At 40.1% G+C, this 23878-nt stretch overlaps 1 protein-coding gene across 2 annotated transcripts; it reads right to left on the minus strand.

Moving 5' to 3' along the window:
• Positions 1–7341: 7341 nt before the first annotated feature.
• Positions 7342–12517, minus strand: LOC139752725 (uncharacterized). Of its 2 annotated transcripts, none has more exons than XM_071668567.1 (2): positions 12408–12517; positions 7342–8664 (listed from the first exon to the last, which is right to left on the minus strand). In XM_071668567.1, exon 2 carries the CDS (start codon positions 8661–8663, stop codon positions 7482–7484), a length of 1182 nt encoding a protein of 393 aa, XP_071524668.1. In that variant the 5' UTR covers position 8664; positions 12408–12517; the 3' UTR covers positions 7342–7481. The 2 variants fall into 2 exon arrangements, with proteins under 2 accessions (XP_071524668.1, XP_071524669.1); XM_071668568.1 differs by lacking the exon at positions 7342–8664 and adding an exon at positions 8963–10328 and having other exon boundaries at positions 12408–12510.
• Between the last annotated feature and the right edge of the window lie 11361 nt (positions 12518–23878).

Below are 23878 nucleotides of genomic sequence, written 5' to 3' on the forward strand. Positions count from 1 at the left end.
TGTGGTCCTTTCCAATATATACATATATATATATATATATATATATATATATATATATATATATATATATATATATATATATTATGTATATATATATATGCGTAAATAAGATGGCCGTAATTAGGGCATTCAGTTGGCTGTGTCGTGCCGTCTCAGCTTAAAGAAAAAAATAAACGTATGGGTGACTGCTGTACAGTGTGTGGTGAACAATATGTTAAGCATGTAGGACAGTAGGTGAAGGCAAGACCACATGTCCACATGGTAAGGTGATGCGTTACTTGCGACATTCAGGCAACCAGCTCTGGACTTACTATGTGTAATGATGACAGAAATGACTAAGCAGAAGACGGTTTGTTTAGGAAAAGATCAGGACGGTGACCAAATACACGTAATAGCTTAGGGTAGGACGTAGTGCGTGGGACAATAGGTAGCATCAACAGTAATATGACCACTAAGGTCATTTATTTAGCCGTAGCATAGAAATATGGTGGTTTGGATAACTTCTTGAAACAGAATTTTGGCTTTAGCGTTAAAACGAAGTTCGAGCTAGATGTCACCTCTGAGGAACAGAGAACCACTTGGTTGAACAGTAAACATTTTGTATTGTTAGTGGAGACGAAACCAAAGCAAAATTACGACGATATATCCGTTACTCTCAAAGAGTGTTACGAAATCTTAATACAAGTTAATAACATAAAGTTCACTGGTTAACATTACGATGTGTGAACTTTATCACTCTGGTCAGTTTTCGATAGGATTGGCATAGGCTTGGTAAACAAAAAAAGTTCGGTGGTTACCAGAGCAATATCGGTTCTTCAGTGTCTTGTTTAGGTTATCTTCCACTAGAGCAAGTTAGGTTGGCGCTCCCTAGGTTAACTTCCTTAAAGTTACGAGATCGTTACTTTACTTTCTGCGACTCGATCTCGCAACAAAAGCCGTAATAATTTATTACAGTGGCTGAAGGATGTAAGGTTAGGGTGATGGATTTAGTCAGGTACAGGCGGCTGAGAGGAAATTTGAACGTTAACGGAAAAAGGAATAGCTATTACAAATCCACGTTATTCACAAGAACCATACAGGGAGAGCGAGGGTTAGGTGCAGGGGCAGGTTGAGTCGTGTGTACGTACGCTGGTGAAAGGCTTTGTGTGGGGCAGTGTCCGGACTCCTGTTGACGGAAGTGTTGGCAAGTGTTATTTGATCACTCAAACACGGGGAGACAGTGCATGGAATATATATATATATATATATATATATATATATATATATATATATATATATATATATATATATATATATATGGGAGCGGGGGGCTGGAAATCCTCCCCTCACTTTTTTTTTTTTTTTTTTTGAATTTTCCAAAAGAGGGAACAGAGAAGGGGCCCAGGTGAGGATATTCCCTCAAGGGCCCAGTCCTCTGTTCTCAACGCTACCTCGCTAATGCGGGAAATGGCGAATAGTATGAAAAAAAAAAATATTTATATATATTTATATATATATATATATATATATATATATATATATATATATATATATATATATATATTTATATATATTTATATATATTTATATATATATGTGTACGTGTAGGAAGAGAGGAAAGTGATTGGTTCTCAGTGAATGTAGGTTTGCGCCAGGGGTGTGTGATGTCTCCATGGTTGTTTAATTTGTTTATGGATGGGGTTGTAAGGGAGGTAAATGCAAGAGTCCTGGAAAGAGGGGCAAGTATGAAGTCTGTTGGGGATGAGAGAGCTTGGGAAGTGAGTCAGTTGTTGTTCGCTGATGATACAGCGCTGGTGGCTGATTCATGTGAGAAACTGCAGAAGCTGGTGACTGAGTTTGGTAAAGTGTGTGGAAGAAGAAAGTTGAGAGTAAATGTGAATAAGAGCAAGGTTATTAGGTACAGTAGGGTTGAGGGTCAAGTCAATTGGGAGGTGAGTTTGAATGGAGAAAAACTGGAGGAAGTGAAGTGTTTTAGATATCTGGGAGTGGATCTGTCAGCGGATGGAACCATGGAAGCGGAAGTGGATCATAGGGTGGGGGAGGGGGCGAAAATTTTGGGAGCCTTGAAAAATGTGTGGAAGTCGAGAACATTATCTCGGAAAGCAAAAATGGGTATGTTTGAGGGAATAGTGGTTCCAACAATGTTGTATGGTTGCGAGGCGTGGGCTATGGATAGAGATGTGCGCAGGAGGATGGATGTGCTGGAAATGAGATGTTTGAGGACAATGTGTGGTGTGAGGTGGTTTGATCGAGTAAGTAACGTAAGGGTAAGAGAGATGTGTGGAAATAAAAAGAGCGTGGTTGAGAGAGCAGAAGAGGGTGTTTTGAAATGGTTTGGGCACATGGAGAGAATGAGTGAGGAGAGATTGACCAAGAGGATATATGTGTCGGAGGTGGAGGGAACGAGGAGAAGTGGGAGACCAGATTGGAGGTGGAAAGATGGAGTGAAAAAGATTTTGTGTGATCGGGGCCTGAACATGCAGGAGGGTGAAAGGAGGGCAAGGAATAGAGTGAATTGGATCGATGTAGTATACAGGCGTTGACGTGCTGTCAGTGGATTGAATCAGGGCATGTGAAGTGTCTGGGGTAAACCATGGAAAGCTGTGTAGGTATGTATATTTGCGTGTGTGGACGTATGTATATACATGTGTATGGGGGTGGGTTGGGCCATTTCTTTCGTCTGTTTCCTTGCGCTACCTCGCAAACGCGGGAGACAGCGACAAAGCAAAAAAAAAAAAAAAAAAAAAAAAAAAAAATGACCACGAGGAAAATGGTCATCTGCATGTACTAGATCACGCGCCCCACTGTGACCTCTTGCATCATACATATGTGTGTGTGAAGTGTTCCTTCAATGGATCCTTTCTCAGAATCTCAGGTTGAATTTCTAAACACACCTTGGAAGGGAAGGCCATCGAATGAGTTGTTTGCTTGTGGGTTAACATCCTTTTCGTAGACTTTAGGCCTTGACATACATTTGTATCAGAATATACCTTATACCTTTCTAGATTGTGTCATATGAATTGATGAATCAACTTGTTTAGTTGAATCATCGATTCACATCGCGAATGTTTATGAGCGTACCGGCATGAAGTGGGTGGAAGATACACGATTCCATTTGCAACTGGTCAAAAAATCGTTTGAGGCGCTTTCTTGTGTAAGTGAAGCCCATGAATTACGTATATAATAACAGAAAGCCCTTTATTACTTTTACATTTTGGTGCAAATCTTAATTCAGAATTTGACCTCGGTATGTTTTAGCGTTTTGATAGATAATGGACTTATTGCAGAATTCCTTTTTCACGAACAAAAGTCTTCGTTTGAAAACATTCCACCAAGCAGGTGAGAATGGTCTACCTGACTATAGAATGCAAGTGATCTCAAGTCACTACACGTATGTAAAGTTGTAGGATGCCTTCGTTCATCTCTGCCCAAGTATCATTAGTGGTGCTTTCCGTGCAAACGTCCTTACGTACACCGTGAGTTAGTGTATGTCCGAGAAGCATAATGAATGAGAGTCATGAGGGAATAACAAGACCGTACTGGATGTGAGTGAGAGTCGATCCTACATCAGTTGCAAATTTCCATTGTTATGCCGCTGCGTGTTGACGGCTGCGAGGACCACTCACCTCGACAGTTGGAAATGGACGGCCATTCTATGTCCCGCATCCCCGCTCGGAAATTGCACTCATATGTATTACTCTATCAAGAGTAGAGTAATACATATGAGTTGATAGAGATGCTCTGTGGAAGGTATTAAGAATATATGGTGTGGGAGGCAAGTTGTTAGAAGCAGTGAAAAGTTTTTATCGAGGATGTAAGGCATGTGTACGTGTAGGAAGAGAGGAAAGTGATTGGTTCTCAGTGAATGTAGGTTTGCGGCAGGGGTGTGTGATGTCTCCATGGTTGTTTAATTTGTTTATGGATGGGGTTGTTAGGGAGGTAAATGCAAGAGTCCTGGAAAGAGGGGCAAGTATGAAGTCTGTTGGGGATGAGAGAGCTTGGGAAGTGAGTCAGTTGTTGTTCGCTGATGATACAGCGCTGGTGGCTGATTCATGTGAGAAACTGCAGAAGCTGGTGACTGAGTTTGGTAAAGTGTGTGGAAGAAGAAAGTTAAGAGTAAATGTGAATAAGAGCAAGGTTATTAGGTACAGTAGGGTTGAGGGTCAAGTCAATTGGGAGGTGAGTTTGAATGGAGAAAAACTGGAGGAAGTGAGGTGTTTTAGATATCTGGGAGTGGATCTGTCAGCGGATGGAACCATGGAAGCGGAAGTGGATCATAGGGTGGGGGAGGGGGCGAAAATTTTGGGAGCCTTGAAAAATGTGTGGAAGTCGAGAACAGTATCTCGGAAAGCAAAAATGGGTATGTTTGAAGGAATAGTGGTTCCAACAATGTTGTATGGTTGCGAGGCGTGGGCTATGGATAGAGTTGTGCGCAGGAGGATGGATGTGCTGGAAATGAGATGTTTGAGGACAATGTGTGGTGTGAGGTGGTTTGATCGAGTAAGTAACGTAAGGGTAAGAGAGATGTGTGGAAATAAAAAGAGCGTGGTTGAGAGAGCAGAAGAGGGTGTTTTGAAATGGTTTGGTCACATGGAAAGAATGAGTGAGGAGAGATTGACCAAGAGGATATATGTGTCGGAGGTGGAGGGAACGAGGAGAAGAGGGAGACCAAATTGGAGGTGGAAAGATGGAGTGAAAAAGATTTTGTGTGATCGGGGCCTGAACATGCAGGAGGGTGTAAGGAGGGCAAGGAATAGAGTGAATTGGAGCGATGTGGTATACAGGGGTTGACGTGATGTCAGTGGAGTGAATCAGGGCATGTGAAGCGTCTGGGGTAAACCATGGAAAGGTGTGTAGGTATGTATATTTGCGTGTCTGGACGTGTGTATGTACATGTGTATGGGGGGGGGGTTGGGCCATTTCTTTCGTCTGTTTCCTTGCGCTACCTCGCAAACGCGGGAGACAGCGACAAAGTAAAAAAAAAAAAAAAAAAAAAAAAAAAATGTATTACTCATTTTGACACTGTTGATAAATACAATTAGTGGTTAGTATTAAGGCACTAATTTCACTTTTAGACGGTTATTGCTGTGCGTACATTCGGAGGGGAACTGACGCAGAAGGGAGAGAGAAAAAATATCGTCTCAGCATAGTTCACAAATAATGGACAACTGCGTCACATTTTATCCAAAACTGTTACGCGCGTGCTCAGTGATGCTCATTACGAAAGCATGCACCTTTTCACAGATATCTGTGATGTAATGTTTAGTTGCGATTGATCTTGACTGTAACGTGTAATAGCGAGGTTATTCAGCTGGAAGATCATCGCTGCGTATATCTGTAGGTACTTTTATTTTTCTCAACGGTCCATAGCTGAAAAAAAATAAAATTTTTATTTTTGGCTTATAGATACATACTTAGAAGTGAGCAATCCACACACTTGTTTCGGGTAAAGTTTACAAAATTTATGCGAAATCAAAGCTGTGCTGACTACTTACACAGGGCACTGGGGTCTTATGACGGAAGGGGTTGGGGGATGGACCTCCTGGCTATATACGTGTTCAGCTGAGGCTTGATCCCTTATTGTAGTGTATAAATCAACGTAAACAAGTGAGTCATTTACCTGTTATCTATCCTCTGTTAAAATTAACCTTTAATGAATATATTTCATAATGTAGAGATAGATAAGGCTGATTTAAATGACAGTCCATACTAAACCCACTGAGCTAAGGCTAGGATACAGAAATATCAGTTTCAGGTGTCTGTATCTTTGTGTGACCGAGGCAGCGCGCGCGCGCACATGCACACACACACACACACACACACACACACACACACACACACACACATAGAAGGTGAATGAAAGGGGTGGGACTGAGGGCTCGAACTCCTCTCCCGTTTTGCTTTTCCAAATGAAGGAACAGAGATGGGGGCCAAGTGAAGGTTTTATCTTCTAAGGCGCAGTCATCTGTTCTTGACGCTACTCGCTAACGCGGGAATCAGCGAATATGTATGAAATTATATATATATATATATATATATAATCATACTAACTTCCAACAGCCAGGATCGAACCCGTGTCCCCTGCGTAGGAGGCGGGAGCATTACTGCTATATGGTACTGCGCGTTCATGTGCACTATTTACGTATATATATATATATATATATATATATATATATATATATATATATATATATATATATATATATATATATATATCTTTCCTCACTCATTCTCTCCATGTGCCCAAACCATTTCAAAACTCCCTCTTCTGCTCTCTCAACCACGCTCTTTTTATTTCCACACATCTCTCTTACCCTTACGTTACTTACTCGATGAAACCACCTCACACCACACATTGTCCTCAAACATCTCATTTCCAGCACATCCATATATATATATATATATATATATATATATATATATATATATATATATATATATATATATATATATATATATATATATATATGTGTATTACGTGTGTAATTAGTTGCAACATATTTGTCGTGCATTTAGATTTTTTTGGAAAGAAAGCCGATGAAAGCTTTTGGGTATGTATATGAAGTTTCACTATCTGTGCCTTAGTTTGCCACGGGTCTTTGTTACCATCAGGTATTCTTGGACTAGCTTTTGTCGATCTTTGGATATAATTTTGGTTCAGGGATTCAATTTGAATGTACCTTGATATTCAGCACACTCTTAAGCTTGTTCTTTCGTTGGTTGTGAAATTGATCTGTAAATGCTTTGTCCATTGTTTCGAGGGGAATAATGAACTTTGACAAGCGACATCTTGTTTTCTTTTGCTCGACATTTTTTTTTTGCTTAAATGACAAAACTATTCTTGCTCCGAGATGGGAAGGCCCACGGAGGTGGAACTCTAAGTGGAGTATCTGCATGTTGTGATTTATGTCATTATCGTGCAAATATTCTGCGGTGATTTGATATGAGTATTTGCCGAACATGAACAAAAATTTCTTTTTCGGCGACATAGGCTTGCGACATTTATTCTCATTTTGCGATTTGCATGTAGTTACATTATAAATATGATGATACTTTATCGTACATTGTAGAGATAGGTTGAACATTTATGTATTTTATGAAAAATAATTCACCAAAAACATTGCAAACACAATAATTTTTTTCGGTGTTTATGACTAACGTAAATATAGCGGGGAAAGAAGTAGACTATCTCATGGTGTAACAGGAAAAGGCGAGACAATTTAGTAACCCCTGACATCTGTTTTCACACCTTTGTTTTGATTGAAAAGTTATTAAACTCCATGTTAGCTCGATTTTCCATTTTCGAATGAAGTTTTCTTAAAGTCAGGCAGTACACTAGTGTATGATAATTTATTTATTAAATACAGTCTAGAAGTACAAAGGAGGTACAGTTTGAAGAGTTTACATAGTTTAAATATATTATATTAGTAAAGATCTTTTTGCAGTTGAGTGCCATGAATAGGAAGATTTACAGACTTTGCTTATTTCCCAAAATGATCGTATGGGTTATACTGTGTTGGGGCTTTGTAGCCAGTGTTGCAGTCGGGTTCTACTGTTTTGGTGGCCGTCACGCCGCCGCCATACTGCTTTTTGTAGACTGTGGAGGTGACGTAGTTGGTGTTGTAGACGGTTCTCGTCTGGTATTCGGTTCTGGTCTCGCCGGGAATCTTCTGGGTGCGGACGGTGGTGTGAGTTACCGTGACGTACCTGGTGGAGGCTGGCGCCGTGATCGTAGTGTAAACATTCCTTTGACTGTAGATGGTTGTGGACACGTAATTCGTTGAGTACTTGGCCCTCACCACTTCCGTTGGAACACTCAAGGTCGTCGTGGAGTACACTGTCTTATCGTCTGTGCGATGGACAGTGGTTTCTTTCACTTCTGTTTCGGTGCTTGTCACGTAATCTGTCTGGGTGTGGGTTTCCGTCACCTGGGAGATGATGGTGTTGACGACGGGGACCACGTTGGTGGAGACGAAGACATGCGTCTCACCGGGCTCCGTAACGGTCTGGGTGATGGTGTTGGTCGTGACGACGGTATTTGTCTTTACGACTTCCTCTGGTGGTAATACCAAAGTAGAGTAGGTGGTGCTGTAGTCGGTGCTCTCCACGATGCGGGTCTCCCCGGGAAGCTCCGTGGTGCTTGTAACAGTTTCAGTCTCGTAGACAGTGCTCACCACCTGCATAGGAACGAAGCTTGTGGACACCTCAGTCTTGACGATCGTTGTGGGAACCTCATACGTACTGGTCTCGTAGCGCGTTTCTGTATCCACCTCGGTCTCAACCTTTTCTTGTGTACGAGTTACATAGTACGTCTCAGCGGGAAGGGTGATGACCTCTGTGCGGGTGTTCTCCTGGGTGCGGGTGACCGTATCTGTCTGGTAATGAACAGTGGGCACCACCTGGGTGCTTACCACCTCAGAATAGACGGTGGTGTAGACCTGCTCTGTGCTAACGGAGGTCCTCGTAACATACTCGGTATCAGTTGTGTAGACAGTGGAATGAACGACTGAGGTGGAGTACTGCATCCGCGTACGGTATACTGTGGAGGGTTCACATTCTGGCGCTATATACCGGCGAAAAGAAAAGGGATCATGACGCCGGTGTCGGTCCAATGAGGCTCCCAATGCGCAGCTCACCAGCAGGGAGAGCAACAACACCTTCATCCTAAATGAGAAAAAAAAAAAAAGAGTCAGGATGGTAGAATTGTGACGATTTCTATATACAACACATACAAAGACACACATCCACAGATGCTCAAGAGATGCGGCTCCATGAGAGTAAAACTCCCTTTCAGTACATCCCAAATAGGTAATTTCACACACACACACACACACACACACACACACACACACACACACACACACACGATATATTTCACTGTATAAACAATGTTATGTATACTTACATATGCTGATATCTAAAAAGACTCCTTTTGCTCTCTGCTGGAAATAAATGCAGGAAGAAAATTTTTTAACGTTAGTTTATTTATTTAGTCAAATAAATACAAATGTGTACTACAAAGACCAGTGCACCTTGGGGATGATTGGCCATGTGTTTTACTGACAGTTGTGTTTGCTTAATCATATGTGAATATGCTTCAGACTGATGTGCCTCATATATATATGTAATTATAATGTCCTCTGAGTTCATTTTCAAGTGTAATCTTCAGTTAACCGAAGTGGAATGGTACGGCTGGAGCATTATATTCGTATGTAGCCTTAGTCTGAGTCACGTCACAGGGCTTTGTAACGGTCCGCGTGACGGTGTTCTCTTCGTGGACGGTCTTGTAGACGGTCTTCTGTTGCTGCTTAGTTTGCCGGACTTGCTTGGTCACCACACGGCCGTAGCCTGGCATCTTGGTCACGGATGTTTTTGTTTTCACCTGAGTTTTGACAACAGGGTAGGGAGTGACACGCTCGGTTCGAACCACAGTCTTCACCTTTGTGACTGGCTGAGTCCGTGTCACGTAGCGGGTGGTGTAGATGGTGGTGGGTAAGAACGTTGTTCGTACTACCTCCTTAGAGATCGTGTTGGTAGTGACCTCTGTCTCTGTGACAGTGTTGGTCTGGGTGATGACCTGCTCGTTTGTAACGATAGTGCTCTTGTAGCATGTATTAACGGTAGTGTAGGGGGTGACATCGAGGATATCAACAACCCTGGTCGTCTCAACATCCTCTTCTTGAACGGTGCTGGTCTCCTCCTCCTGTTCCACTTGTGTTGTTGTCTCATAACGTGTGGTCGCCGGCGCTTGACTCTCTACTGTGGAGGTCAGAACTACGGTCTGGACATGGGTGCGAACGACTTCTGGGCCAGTGGTGGACAGGACATAAGTCTCCTCCTCTACCTTGGTTTGGTATTTTGTGACCTGCTGGTAGGCAGCCACAACATCTGTGGTAGTGACCTCTACAGGTACAACCTCTGTTTCGACGTGTGTGCTTGTTACGTAGCTGACCTCTGGTACGATGCGAGTGGTCGTAACATAACGAGTCTTCTCCTCAGAGGGTCTCTTGACAGTTTCTGTCTCCACTCGTTCAATGACGTAATCTGTCGTGGACTGGACCACTTTGGTCTGGTAATCGACTCGTGTGTACACACTAGTCTCCAAGACAGTGGTTGGTATGACCTGCTCTGTGACTGACGTTGTGGTGATGTAATTAGTCTTGACCCTTTCTACAGTCTCGTAGTCAACAGAAGTTTGGACACGGGTGTTGTACACCGTTGAGGTGGTCGTTTCACAGGTTGGGGCCTTCGGTTGTGTATATACATAACCCTGGGGAGAGGCTGAGGCCAAGGCCACCAGCAGCAGCGTCGCCGTCAAGCGCCACATCCTGCAAAGAGAAATTCCACAGATTAGAACAGCGGTGATTGGAACCCCCGCGTCTCGGCAACTCATTTGGGAATAAAGTCCAATCACGCGCCGCTCCCTCTGTGCAATTTCTCCATGCGTTTGTGGGCTGACCCGAGAGGACTTTATCGCCCAGATGAGCCGCGAGATGCTTACCTGGTTAGAGTTGCAGTTAGTTTGTTTTCCGAAAACAACTCGTCTTGTAATGTTATCAAAAATTCAAATTGGCTGTTAGTTTTAATGTATATGGCTATCCATTTGACCTAATGTTACCGAAGAAGAGACTATAGACTACGAGATTTCTCTCAGAGTTTGAAATCTAAGTCTTGTTAACCCATAACTGATAAGAGTGTACCATAGTTTGTTTCTCTAAAGATCTTGATAATAAAGTTACAGACATTTTCTCTTCTGTCTAGCGCAAAAGGAATTTCAGAACAAAAAGAATGGAAATACGGTTGCCACTAATCTCTGACGTTGTGAATGCCAGTACAGTTGAGCAAGGCCTTGTAACTTAAGATGAGCAGGGAGCCAACATTAGTAAGAGACGCAGTTGTCTTGCATAAAAGACAAATAATCAGCGGTAAAGAAGATAGAAGTAAATGATTGTCTCATCACAATTCAAGAATAGACCGCACACATCTTTTACCTCCGGTCATATGGCAACAAACCCCGCACTTAAAAAAATCGCTTTCACTTTGTGAAGCTCTTCTGTTTATTTTTAGAGAAACCCATCCATGATCAGCATCTTAGTCAGTCGTTAGACTTACTTAGTCAGTCGTTAGCCTCACCTTTACCCCTAGCATTAACTTCGTCGCTTCACATACAGTAGGTCGCTTCACATAAAGTATGTCACTTCACATAGGGTAGGGCGAAAAAGAAAATAGAACAAAGAAAACGGAAACTAGACTTGATGGCGCTGACTGAATTTAGTGTAACAACGAGTGGTTCAGTTTTAAGTTCTAAACGGTAATTGGATGTTTTGCGGTAAGAAGTAAGGTACTAGACGAAAAAATCTACGCCTTAAACTTCAGTTGTGAACAGCTCGTCTCATTTTATGTGGAAAATGTGTGAATAACTAAGTCTTACTGTGAATTATTAACCATGGAAAGAGATCACGACAAATTATAGTCACCGAATGATTTGTATCTCCTATAATTTCAGTGGAAATATTCTAAAAAAATCAGTAATAGGGAACGTTTGCATTGATTCACAATCCAGTAACTTATAAACAGTGAGCTGAATATTACTCTAAATGATGAAGATGTCAACGGAAACGATCATTTATGTCGTTCTCCTACTTCCTCGTTTCATAAGTTTATATATATATATATATATATATATATATATATATATATATATATATATATATATACATATATATATATATATTATATATTATATATTATATATATATAAGAAATGGCGTAGGGAGGCGTTGAAGTCGTCCTTCAGTTAAATATCCTTGCACTGTTGATAATCATGATATTGATGAAAGTAAGAAGATAAATGCTTTAAGTTTCCAGCACTTTTTTTTCTTTTCTCTTCACGATATCTAAAAAGATATCAAAGATGGAGACAACAGACTGAGGATATATATATATATATATATATATATATATATATATATATATATATATATATATATATATATATATATATATATATATAATGAACTATGTGGTGACGATCAATATTTCTGTTATAGACAGTTATTGATAACTATAAATAAACTATTTTCGTAGACTTTCCAGCTGAAGCCAGGGTAGGTCCCCAGTTACCGAATCTGGCCGGAGCTGGTAGCCGCTCAAAGCACCGACTTTGACGACACAGTGAAAGCTACTTTTGGAGTAGAAGATCGATAGTCAGTCTCGTATATTATTTCCAAGTTGATGATTGCGCTTTCTTTTTTTTTTCACTTGACCAATTTAAGTAATCACTGTAATGGCTGCAAGGCATCAAATCACACATACAGTATTCACATTTTGCTAAATTTTCAATCGATGCACGTCATGGTTGGGACTGTATACAGTTAGTGCCTTACCCCGAAACGAGAGAGACAAACCTTTTTTTCTCTTTTTTTTAAGACGGGGAGAGTAATGATGGAAGTTATCGGTGATGGGAGTTGGAGAACTCTGCGGAGATCTTGTGGGACAAGAAGTATATATATACTCCGGGGCAGCCAGCTGGAGAAGGGCAAGCTGAGACTGGTGAGTTGGGTGGGGCTAGGGGAGGAGCGAGAGCAATGTCATGGCAAACGACCTGGTCAGGTATATTAACTTTTTCTGTGCTTGGCATGTAGTCAGCCTCTTGCTGATATGCACCTCATCCAGTTCTAGTTTTAGACCAAAGAAAAAAAAAAGTACTTGTTGATGGATGACCAGTGGCAAGGATGCTCTGTGTCGCACGTCGTCACCAGAGTTTGAGATGGTTAGTTGAAGGCTTGCTCCTTGGCGTATGGCGGCGAGGCTATGGATTAGATCATATGTTGAGGGAATTCTTTCACCATCGGCTGTGGATTTGATATAGAATTTGTAAGACTGCATTACCAATAATATTTGTAGCACATCAGTTGGTAAAACGACGCCTTGATGCACTGTAACACGCCTATAGGTGTCGGAAGATGTAGTTGTACTTAGATTGAGGCGCTGTACTTGCTTCTCATTGAAGATGTTTCTTGCGAAGGTATCGCTGCATTTGTTAAACTCAGTCGCAAGATAACCCATGGTAGTTACATATATCACTAGATGCAACTCTTTTGAAAATGCATTAGTTAACAAATGAAACGTTCCATATAGAGTTTTAGACAACTGAGAACATAGCCTTCCTCTTTATAGTAATAAAGATATGGGCATTTCCCTCTCAAGTGATAGACACAGAAATCGACTTTGCTTGTGGCATATGTAGCACTTTCGTTGTAATTTAATGTAAAACTGAATTTTGCTTTCGTTGGGCATACAATATATGTATTCCTTGGCAATGATTTCATAAATCTAAGCAAATAGAAAAGCTACAGCACGTTCACTAATAAATACAAATCATGATTAATTACCTCATTATCTCTCAGAGGGAAGGTATTTAGCAACTAGCGAAATATAGACTTTATGGACCTTTTCATCAGGAAAGAGGAAAAACAGCCCAGTAATAATTTATCTAAGCACAGAAAAACAAACATGACATTACTAACTTGCCATCACTAGCAGGTTTGCATCTTGTTCTGGTTATCATCCTCATGTAAATAAGGTTTGGTGCTGAGAGGTCACACTCTGGTGTTACCATGTATTGAGATATGTTTAGATGATGAATGTTCTTATAATGAATAATGACAGTAGTTAATGACGTTGCCCGATGTTCATGGCGGGTTAATGGCCGGTCATGCGTGAAGCCTAGTCATGTTTGTTTTCATGCGACATGGATCATGTTATTTGCGTTTAGCTGTTTTTGTCTTCATTCGTCTACGTCAAGTGAACCATAGACCTGAGAGGTTTAGATGTTTTATACAAAGCTAAAAATGTAACCAGCTTTAATGTACATAGTATTTCCGATATTTAGGGTAACTGAATGGTTTTGCGCTTTCGTGGCCAATTGTTATAATACTTTTTTTTTTATGCAGTTTAGGAAAGCGTGATACGTTTTTACGTTCTCTGCCTCTCACTTGCTTTATTGTCTTCCTGCTGTCTCTCTTAAGCTTCCTTTCTCTTTTTCCACTTAAACTTATTGGTTCATCTCTAATTCTCCATCTCAGCTCCCATAATGCAAACATTTTCGTCTCCCTCCCTTCTTCGTGCAGTGTTCTATTTACCATATAAAACCGATTTTACTCTTTGCTTTACAGCAGGAATGGTAGGGTCCGGAAATGTTGTTAGATCATCATTTTGTCTTGTCTGCACTTTGTCCGAAATGCACCACTTGTCCCATGAAAACTTCCTAGGAATATGTAATGCATGTTTTAATTTTCCTTCGATTCCCTTGCCATTCACCCTGCTGGGTGAGATTCTGTATAACTAGGTCTCACCTATAAATATCTTGGGGCATTGAATCCGTTCAGCCCTTCTTTTTCTTTTTCAGACTTAGTATTTGGTATTTCATGTGGACTTTCAACCGGGTAAACTCGCTGTCACTTTATTCAGAAGTACCTTGTTATTCAAACTGCTTCTTAAACAGCAGATATATTTCCACGATTCAGATCAATTTTACAAATGGAGAAAAAATGCCTCCAACTAGATTGATTTGAGATTTAATGTGAGTGCTAGTTGTTTAACTGCTGTGAGTGTCTTTTGAGCAAAGGAAAGAAAATTTTCAGAGGAGGAGGAACAAAAGTATTGTGTTGACTTTATATTACAAGGAAAGTTTTTATCTAGCCTCCTGAGGTCATACCACATACAGCCTTATATATCTTTGCAGTAATGTTCATAAACTCACTGCCATTTTTATAATGCAGAAAGGAATAGTATGAAACAGAAAAAAAATAATTTTCTATGAATGAAATGCTTCCAGTAAACTAAAGCTAAGAGAAAGTGATGGGTGCATTGGTGGAGTTGCTAAAGAAACGTTGGTGGCTGGATACTCGGTGATTATGGACAAGTACGCTTGTTATGGTTGAAATATTTACAGAAAATATATATAAAGTCCATAATGAGCAGATTCATATCGGTAAAACCAAGAATTTGCTTTTGAAGTCACATTTTCATGACGTTACGCGCTCAACACTCACTAGAAAACATATGCTTCGGAGCTTCCAGAAGTTTACAGGCTTGGTAGTGCAGTGCAGCTGTTAATGTCTTATTGGCAAAGTGATCATGAATCATGCTAAGATAGTTCGCCTATGATGGTACATTTTTGACAGCAACGAAGAGTACTCAGGATAGCGACAACCCACAGAGAAACCCGGACAAGCTCCAGCATTGGTTAGATATCTCGTTAATGATACTTGAGCTCGCATATAATGAGCGACGAAGATGAAACGGGAGGATGAGGTCAGGGAGTGTAATCTCGCAGAGACCAGGGAGGAACATTTTTGTAGATATAGGAACCAGTCTGTCAAGGGAGGTTCTAATAAAGGTACATGTGTTGCTCATTGTCATAATTGTTTGTTAATACGTGAGTAAGAGGGACATGTTTAAAGATATGTTAATAACACGTAAACCTAGACTATACATCAGGTCGGTCACCCTCATTTGGAAAGGCGTGTCGGTCTGTCAGAAGGTTCAGTAGCAGACAATATTGTGCTTAAAGTTGGGGGAGAGAGAGAGAGAGAGAGAGAGAGAGAGAGAGAGAGAGAGAGAGAGAGAGAGAGAGAGAGAGAGAGAGAGAGCCACAGGAAGCGAAGAGCTGCTGTGGACTTGACTCCTCTGAAAGGAGGGGAAACATGATCACAACGTTGAGGCTGGTTTGTTGACGGCGTTCGTGAGCATTTGTTGAATTTGGAGGAGATCAGATTAACCGGTGGACGCAACTTTCAAAACCTACCCGACAAAAAAACAAGCTGAAGACATGGTGATTTTGGAGAACATTAAAAAGAAGTTCCAGAGAAATGAATGATACAAAAGGACTTCAGCATTCATGCTCTACTACTGTAAAACATCCTTGCCAGTCATTCTGATTAAGTTGTTTTATATCTATACGCACATATACGCCCTTAGGCATGCACATGTATGCCCTCAGTCACATACAGGATAACTCGTGCAATGGGTTTCTTCAGAATGTTCCGTACAAATTATAAAATTAACGTAGCGAAGCTCATTTTCATATGCACATAGAAGGTGGCAGTGCTGTTCTTACAACAGACGTATCTTCTCTGTGTGGGACGAACCTGTGCAGGCTCTGTTGCTTGCATCTTACGTAATTCCCTATCTTAATTCCCTGGCGTTCGTTGATATTCTAAGGGTCAGGGTTCGATTTTCTGCGTGCCTTCTTTATAAGTGTATTTTCTTAACTGTAATTAGCCATATTTGAATGACACAGAGAGTTTTCGAATACTTCCCAATCGTGCTCAAGAACTTCATTCGCTTGATGAAGGGATTGTCACATGGGAAATATAGCTTTGATTAGCTCCTCTGAACACAACGTGATGGCATTTGACACACACACTAACTGGTCCTATCGCTGTAAGATTTACATTAACAGATGACTGTTGTTAGTTATCAATCGCTGGTGAATCAAGCACAGCTTATCTTAATGAGGCGAATAACGAACAGACATATTTCGGACAGTAAGTTTGACAATGTGATTGAGTTAAGAATGTATGCTGAGTCATTCGTTTGCGATTGAAAAAAAGTCTTTTAAGTTTGGTTCAGTTTTTATTCAAGTATGTTGAGAGACTTCTCTGCCGTTATCAGTGACTTCGTTAGATCCTAGGTCCACTGACCTCAAGAGGTGCAAAGAATTGTAAACATGTCGATTTGTATTGATAAAAGTATGAAATTAGTCGTAGTTGTACAAAATTATCTTCCAATTAATTTCCTCCTTGAGTTATCATCTTTAATGCCTTGGTTTGAAAAGGGTTCGACACTTTACCGATGGCATTTCGGTATGAGTTTAGCTAACGTTTTGTAAGAATCAGGCCTGTTGTTTACCTTTTACCCTCGTTTGAACGTAAGCGAAACAGAAATGACGTTAGAAATGATGACATATTAAGATTTTTATTAGATTGAGGACGAGCACAGCTTTGAATGAGGCGTGACTGTTGTCTTAAATTTAAGCTTGTAACCTTGTTACTTAGGTAAGTGCCCTTAAACTTATTACGTTAGCTCATCTCACAGTACACAGAACACCCCCCCCTCAGCAGTGCGTGACCGGCGTCACTGATGGGCCGAGTGAGAACTGAAAGTGTGTGTGTGTGTGTGTGTGTGTGTGGTGTGTGACATTTAAATGCCTTGCTTATGTATGTCACTTTTTTATATTAGAGAGAGAATATGTTTATGTGAGTGTGTCATGCTACCTTTACTGGTGTTTTATTTATGTATTTATGTATGTAGGAAGAGCGCAGGAGAACGTGCTGGTTGTGGCGCTGATCAAGAGTAAATTATGGTTTGTGGTGTGTGGGCTTTCCTTTTTTTTCGGTCATATTTTCGGTTCATGTAGCATAAGGAAAAATTCCTGATGACCCTAACGCACTTGTGAGTGTTGTTATTGTATAGGATGTACGTAGGAAAATGATACTTCATCCATGTTCAGTTTGAGCATGTACACAGGGGAAAAATATCTTAGCGCATTTATCGTGATACTGTCTGACACCACAGACGAAGGATTTGGGGAAATTCTTGTTAGTCTTGCCTCAGAGTGGTAGTGCTTTCATGGGATCAAAACATATCGATTGCTCGGTGATATTTTTTGTCATTTGCCCAAATAAGTGTTATAATGATTTCATATCTCGGTAGAAATAACAATGAAATGAAGCTACTATAATTCCTGGGAAATTTATCTCACACCCTTACCAGCCTTACTGAAACAATACGAGTCCTATCGACCATTACGAAATTCATCGGACCCATCCGGGAACCGCTGAATTGATTAATGAATGCTATTTTGACGTAGACGATTTTATTCCAAATATTTAATTGATACGCGAAGGTTTTCATGTCTTTGGAACTGCGAAATACTGCGGTGAAAGATATTTCCCTTTAGATTTATGGTATGTTGTTACTTTTTTTCATTCTTTCTTGTGTAGCAAATATACCCTTGTTACAACATGTGTTTTTATTATTATTATTATCATTATTATTATTATTATTATTATTATTATTATTATTATCATTATCATTGTTATTATCATTATTATTATTATTATTATTATCATTATTATTATTATTTAAACGTAATAATAACAATGAATTGCGTTGGTTGTATTTTGCTTATGTATCTTATCTGATTTACAGTTGCTTTATATTTTGTTTTCGTATATAATTGTACATGCTAGTCCTTCATAACTAACAAGATTCCTGCTCTTGATATCAACCTGGTTTTCATTGTAAGTCACATAACTACACTTAATTGCCATTTTTTTTTATTTTCTTCCCGTATTGATTCTTTGTGGGTTAATTTAAAGGACTGGCACTTGTATGGTTTCATTAAGCAATGAAAACTTTTGAGTTTTTGCCTTCCTTGTTTGACAGTGTTTTTCGATTCTTGATATTTAGTTGCCGAGCATTTGGTACATTCTCTTAACTCAGTCGTTCTTTTTGGCCTTGCCTGAAAAGCGTAACCCATTAATGTGACTGCTTTTTTTTGTGTGTCCGCAGGTTTGGCTACCATACCATAGTCTCTTCCAACCTCCGGCGGGTGCCACAAAATTTGAGAGTTCTTTGTTCCAAAGTGTATTTTCTGTTTCTGCTTTTTTAGAATATACAAACCGACATGAACAAGTAGAAAAGCTTATCCCACTTATTTCAGTCTCGGATGAAAGATATATATATATATATATATATATATATATATATATATATATATATATATATATATATTTTTTTTTTTTTTTTTCTTTTTTAAACTATTCGCCATTTCCCGCGTTAGCGAGGTAGCATTAAGAACAGAGGACTGGGCTTTTTTTGGAATATCCTCACCTGGCCCCCTCTGTTCCTTCTTTTGGAAAATAAAAAAAAAAAAACGAGAGGGGAGGATTTCCAGCCCCCTGCTCCCTCCCCTTTTAGTCGCCTTCTACGACACGCAGGGAATACGTGGGAAGTATTCTTAATCCCCTATCCACAGGGATTATATATATATATATATATATATATATATATATATATATATATATATATATATATATATATATATAGATATATATATTTTTTTCTTTCAAACTATTCGCCATTTCCCACGTTAGCAAGGTAACGTTAAGAACAGAGGACTGGGCCTCTGAGGGAATATCCTCTCCTGGCCCCCTTCTCTGTTCCATCTTTTGGAAAAAAAAAAAAAAAGAGAGGGAAGGATTTCCAGCCCCCCCGCTCCCTCCCCTTTTAGTCGCCTTCTACGACACGCAGGGAATACGTGGGAAGTATTCTTTCTCCCCTATCCCCAGGGATAACAGGGATATATATATATATATATATATATATATATATATATATATATATAGATATATATCTATCCTGAGGTGTTTATGATTGTCGTGAGAATTTTTTACTCGCTTATTTCATGCTGGAGAATAATTGTCACACGTACCTCTGCATGTTCTTTACAAATTTTGTTCCCGATCAGACTTATGTGTCGCATTTGTGAATGTAACGCATTTGGTCTTTTCATTTCCCTGCGTTTATGAATCTGAGGGGTCAGGGGTCAAGCACATACGACATGAACAACAGGGCGTATTTGTGTGCGTTTCAGTTTGATGAAAAACCCGGAGTTGTATACAACATGGACGTCAGGAGGAGGGGACGATGCACCACGCAGAAAACGGAAACATTTGCTTGACTACGTGAATTATATATCCAGTTTGTTCATTTTCCTGAGTCTCCCTGTGAAGCTGTACACTTAATGTCACTGGTTGCATTAATACATTACGTAAATGTAAGGTCATGTTTTGATAAAAACGCACAAGTGTAGCCTTGCCTTTCTACATTTCACAACCTTTCGGGAATGTTCCAATATTAATGGTGATATTACTTTTCTCAGAAAAGGTTAGCTTCTTATAGTTGGTAAAATGATTACATATATACTGCATTTTTACCCTAAGACGTGCTAGACCTGTCACTGTTACTGTTTGGCTACGATTTGATTTTCTTATAAGCTTTCTTCGCAGTGAAGGATGGAAATTTACTGTCGACAGCCTAGTAGTGCTCGATCGCTTTTTATCTAGTATCGGGGACGTACGACGGTGAATCATAACATACGTTTGATATAACAAGGATTGTGGTGTGAGAGAAGTAAGTCTGGAGGGGGGAAAAAAACTGGTGTGTGGTAAGTACATTTAAGTGTGGTGGTCAGTGTGGTGCAACGGGTGACTCCCAGTTATGTGAGAGTTGCTTCCAGCCTCGACAAAGGTGACCATTGTAACCACATAATTACCCAGGAGAGACCAGGTTGGGTTACTACTTTTTTTTTGTTTTTTTTGCATGGGACGATTACCTAAAATTGATACGTGCTATGGGTTTTGTACATGAAGATACGGATGGTATCAATTCCAGTCAATCAAACATTGAAACAATTTGTAGGAATTCTTTTTTATTTGTATTAGTCATGTCAACAGTGACGGCACGGACAACTGAATGTATTAATCGTGGTTCTCTCTCTCTCTCTCTCTCTCTCTCTCTCTCTCTCTCTCTCTCTCTCTCTCTCTCTCTCTCTCTCTCTCTCTCTCTCTCTCTCTCTCATTATATATATATATATATATATATATATATATATATATATATATATATATATATATATATATATATATATATATATATATATATATATGGAAATTTTTAAACGTTATCCACCTTTTTCTGTGGTTAGTTACAGCATGTTAGGCTCTTACACAGAACAGAAATGCTTGACACAGTATTGTTCGCTCTGTAAGGAGTGCAACTTTCAAGAAAATAACGTGCGTAACACCTCTAATAAAGACTATATTTACATGAATGTGCTTTATGAGATGAATTGGTATATAGGGCAAAGAGTGTGGAAGAAAACGAAGCAACTAGAAGATGGAGATGAAGAAGAGAAAGGGACTTTCTGTTCAACAGAAGAGGAAAGAAAGGATGAGGTGGTACACTTCATGAGATTCCACGAGAACCACGGATGATATAGAAAGAGAAAGTAAATCATGTATCGAATCACCCAGGAACACGTTTTAGATAAAACTAAAAGGAAGAAGCACTCATAATGAGGCTTGGTATATGGTGCCACAAGGTCATAACTAATATATCTCCCGGATTTAAAAGGTGACCCACCCACCCACCCACATCAGGCACGAGGGGTAGGCTTAGAACATTGGCCGCGTTTTACGCGGCAGACACTGCCTTGCCTGGTGAAGTGGATCACCTTGTACTCCAGGTGATTTTAGTTATCTCCTCCTTGCGCCATATGAGGTTGTGACTCACATATGATGGTGCAAATTTCTGATTGAACGAGACGAACGAATGCGACAAGATGTGAAGGATAAAGAAAAACTGTATATCGTCGAATAAAGGTAAATGAATGTAGGTAACAAGAGATACGTATGTTGTAAAATTAAAGCGGTTGTTAGACTGGTGGGAAGACATAGAAGACTATCGATGATTCGTGTATTGAAGTGAAATTATTCAGAAGACATATGAAAAACTAGACGTTAGGACAGAATAAGGTTAAAGCTGGAGAGATTTTTTTTTTCTTAATGCTGTTTAAGTATCAAGCCCACACTAATAGCAATATTTGACCAGAGAGGTAAAAAGTGTAAATTGCTGCAAGTTGCTCTTTAACCAGGCATTGCGAAATCCTTGTTCCAATGTCAAAAACAAATAAAAGGTATTGACAATATAATTGAATTACTTTTTTCATGCCAATCCACGTGACGTGGATAGGCGATCCGTGCAACTAGTTGTCCAAGTGACAAGAACGGATAGAATGCGCACCAGGGAACTGTTTACCATGACTTACCTCGGGGGTTGTAACAACACACACGTATGCTCGGAGGAAAACAGTTTCACTGAAACACATACACTTTTGTTTTCCTTCATACGTTCTTGCTTCAGTGACGGTTTAAGATAACAAGGCCTTGATGGATGCTTTTAAGATTTCTTTTTTTTCTTTTCTTTTTAGGTGAAGGATTGCATCTTCAGCAGAGGTCAAAGGTTATCGCCGGCATGGCTGTGGACCCTGGTCAGGAATACTGAGGACACTGTAGGTCGTCATAACACTGAGAACTTCTACTTTGTTGAAGGATTGCAGCTGCGGCTTCGGTAAGGATCCCCTTAAATGTATTTCTTTAAATTCCGAGAAAGATGGTAGACTGAGCATAGACGTTCGTTCCATCGGTTTTTTTTTCCCACAGTTCTCTTCAAGAGGTAAGTGTAGAGCCATATAATCATTTCGTCTCGGGATGATGAAATGCGATATTCCACTTGACACCCACAATGAGTGATACGTTACACCAGAGAAAGGGGGGCGGGGGGAAATCTTATGTATTGCAGTATCCTATTGTTTTCCAGTGTCTCAAATCTCAAGCATATGGAAACTTGACAACGTAGTACCCACCCTGAAACCTTCCGAACCCCCCAGCACCTTAACTTGTTTGTTGCTGTTTGTTGGGTTTTAACTGCCAGCAACCTCTGAGGAAGGGCATTAGGCCTGTAACCCTATTTACTTCACATCACTGCTGTCATCAGCTTCCAGTCATCTTAAAAAGGATTCACCTCCCATATCCTCACGCTGACAAACACTGTCCATTTTCACAGATAACACACGGCAACATTCAGCTCACACAACGCTATATACTTAAACCCAAAGTTTTCATGCGGTGAACGCTACGCACTGGCCCTGTCTAAATGGCGAAGTCTCCTTGTAGATCCTTGTACGTAAGTACTCTAGAGTAGTGTTCCCAAGAAGCAGTTCTATCTCCAGCCCTCTCTAATTTCTTCCTACATGTCATTTCCTCACCTTAGCAAACCACACTATGAATGTCTTTTCATACACAGATAACCTCACAGTTACATCACAGCGCCCTGCACATTGCATCTAGAACACTGGCTCACTCAGAACAGATTGTCTGCATGTCGGTAGGAATCAGTGCTACACACTTTTATCGGAACCATTTAAGATTTTGTAGCATATCATACAGATGTAATATGTCTGATAAGATTCCTTCCAAAAACTTGTAATTTGAGAGTGTTACGGATATTGATCGAAGAGAAAAAACAGAAGAGTCCAAGTTCAGATATAAGGATGAAAGTGTCTTCCTCCCAAAATTTAGATCGTATTTCTATAATCAATTCTTATGAAACAAACAGAGAAGAGGTGAACTTGTATTGTTATAAGTATTCCAAGAATCTTGTACGTGATTCCGCTTTCGCGAAGGGCCGTTGACTTCCCCGTCTTAGTTGCTGCTCTCATTACCTCCCAGGGCGTAATTGGGTTATCTGTATCGGTCTTCCAGATAACCCGCTCTCGCCCAGTATCACCCTCCTTCGCAGTAGACCTTTGAATGTCTGCACTTTGTATTTCCTGGCCAAGATTCACTAGAGTGTGACCAAGCACTTGCTCTGGTGGTTCGTCAGGTTTCTTTACCCCCCCCCCCCCCCCCCCCAAGTGGGATCAGGTCTTACGTCAAGTGCTGTTTCTCTTTCCACTTAACTTATATAATCTTTCTCCACTGTTGTCTCCCTAATTAACCTGGCAGTGAAGTCTGACCGATATATATTTTTTTCTCCCGGTTTCAATACTGAACTACTTAGGATTTTATCGATTCAAGCTTAAGATAAGATCGTACAAATTCAAGTTTAAGAACGTTCCAAAACTCGTCACTTTAACTTTTCCACGTAATTGCCGCGCTGTTCTCGGAAAGCGATGCTTCCCTTCATCATTGCCGTGTCATCTTGATCTTTTCTCGTTTGTCTTACGATTTCTTTTTTCTGCGGA

This window comes from Panulirus ornatus, chromosome 13, assembly GCF_036320965.1.
Source record: "Panulirus ornatus isolate Po-2019 chromosome 13, ASM3632096v1, whole genome shotgun sequence".
Taxonomy (NCBI): domain Eukaryota; kingdom Metazoa; phylum Arthropoda; class Malacostraca; order Decapoda; family Palinuridae; genus Panulirus; species Panulirus ornatus.

Excerpts from the sequence above, each read along its gene's own strand:
- LOC139752725 (XM_071668567.1), bottom strand. The coding sequence starts at position 8,663 with ATGAAGGTGTTGTTGCTCTCCCTGCTGGTGAGCTGCGCATTGGGAGCC.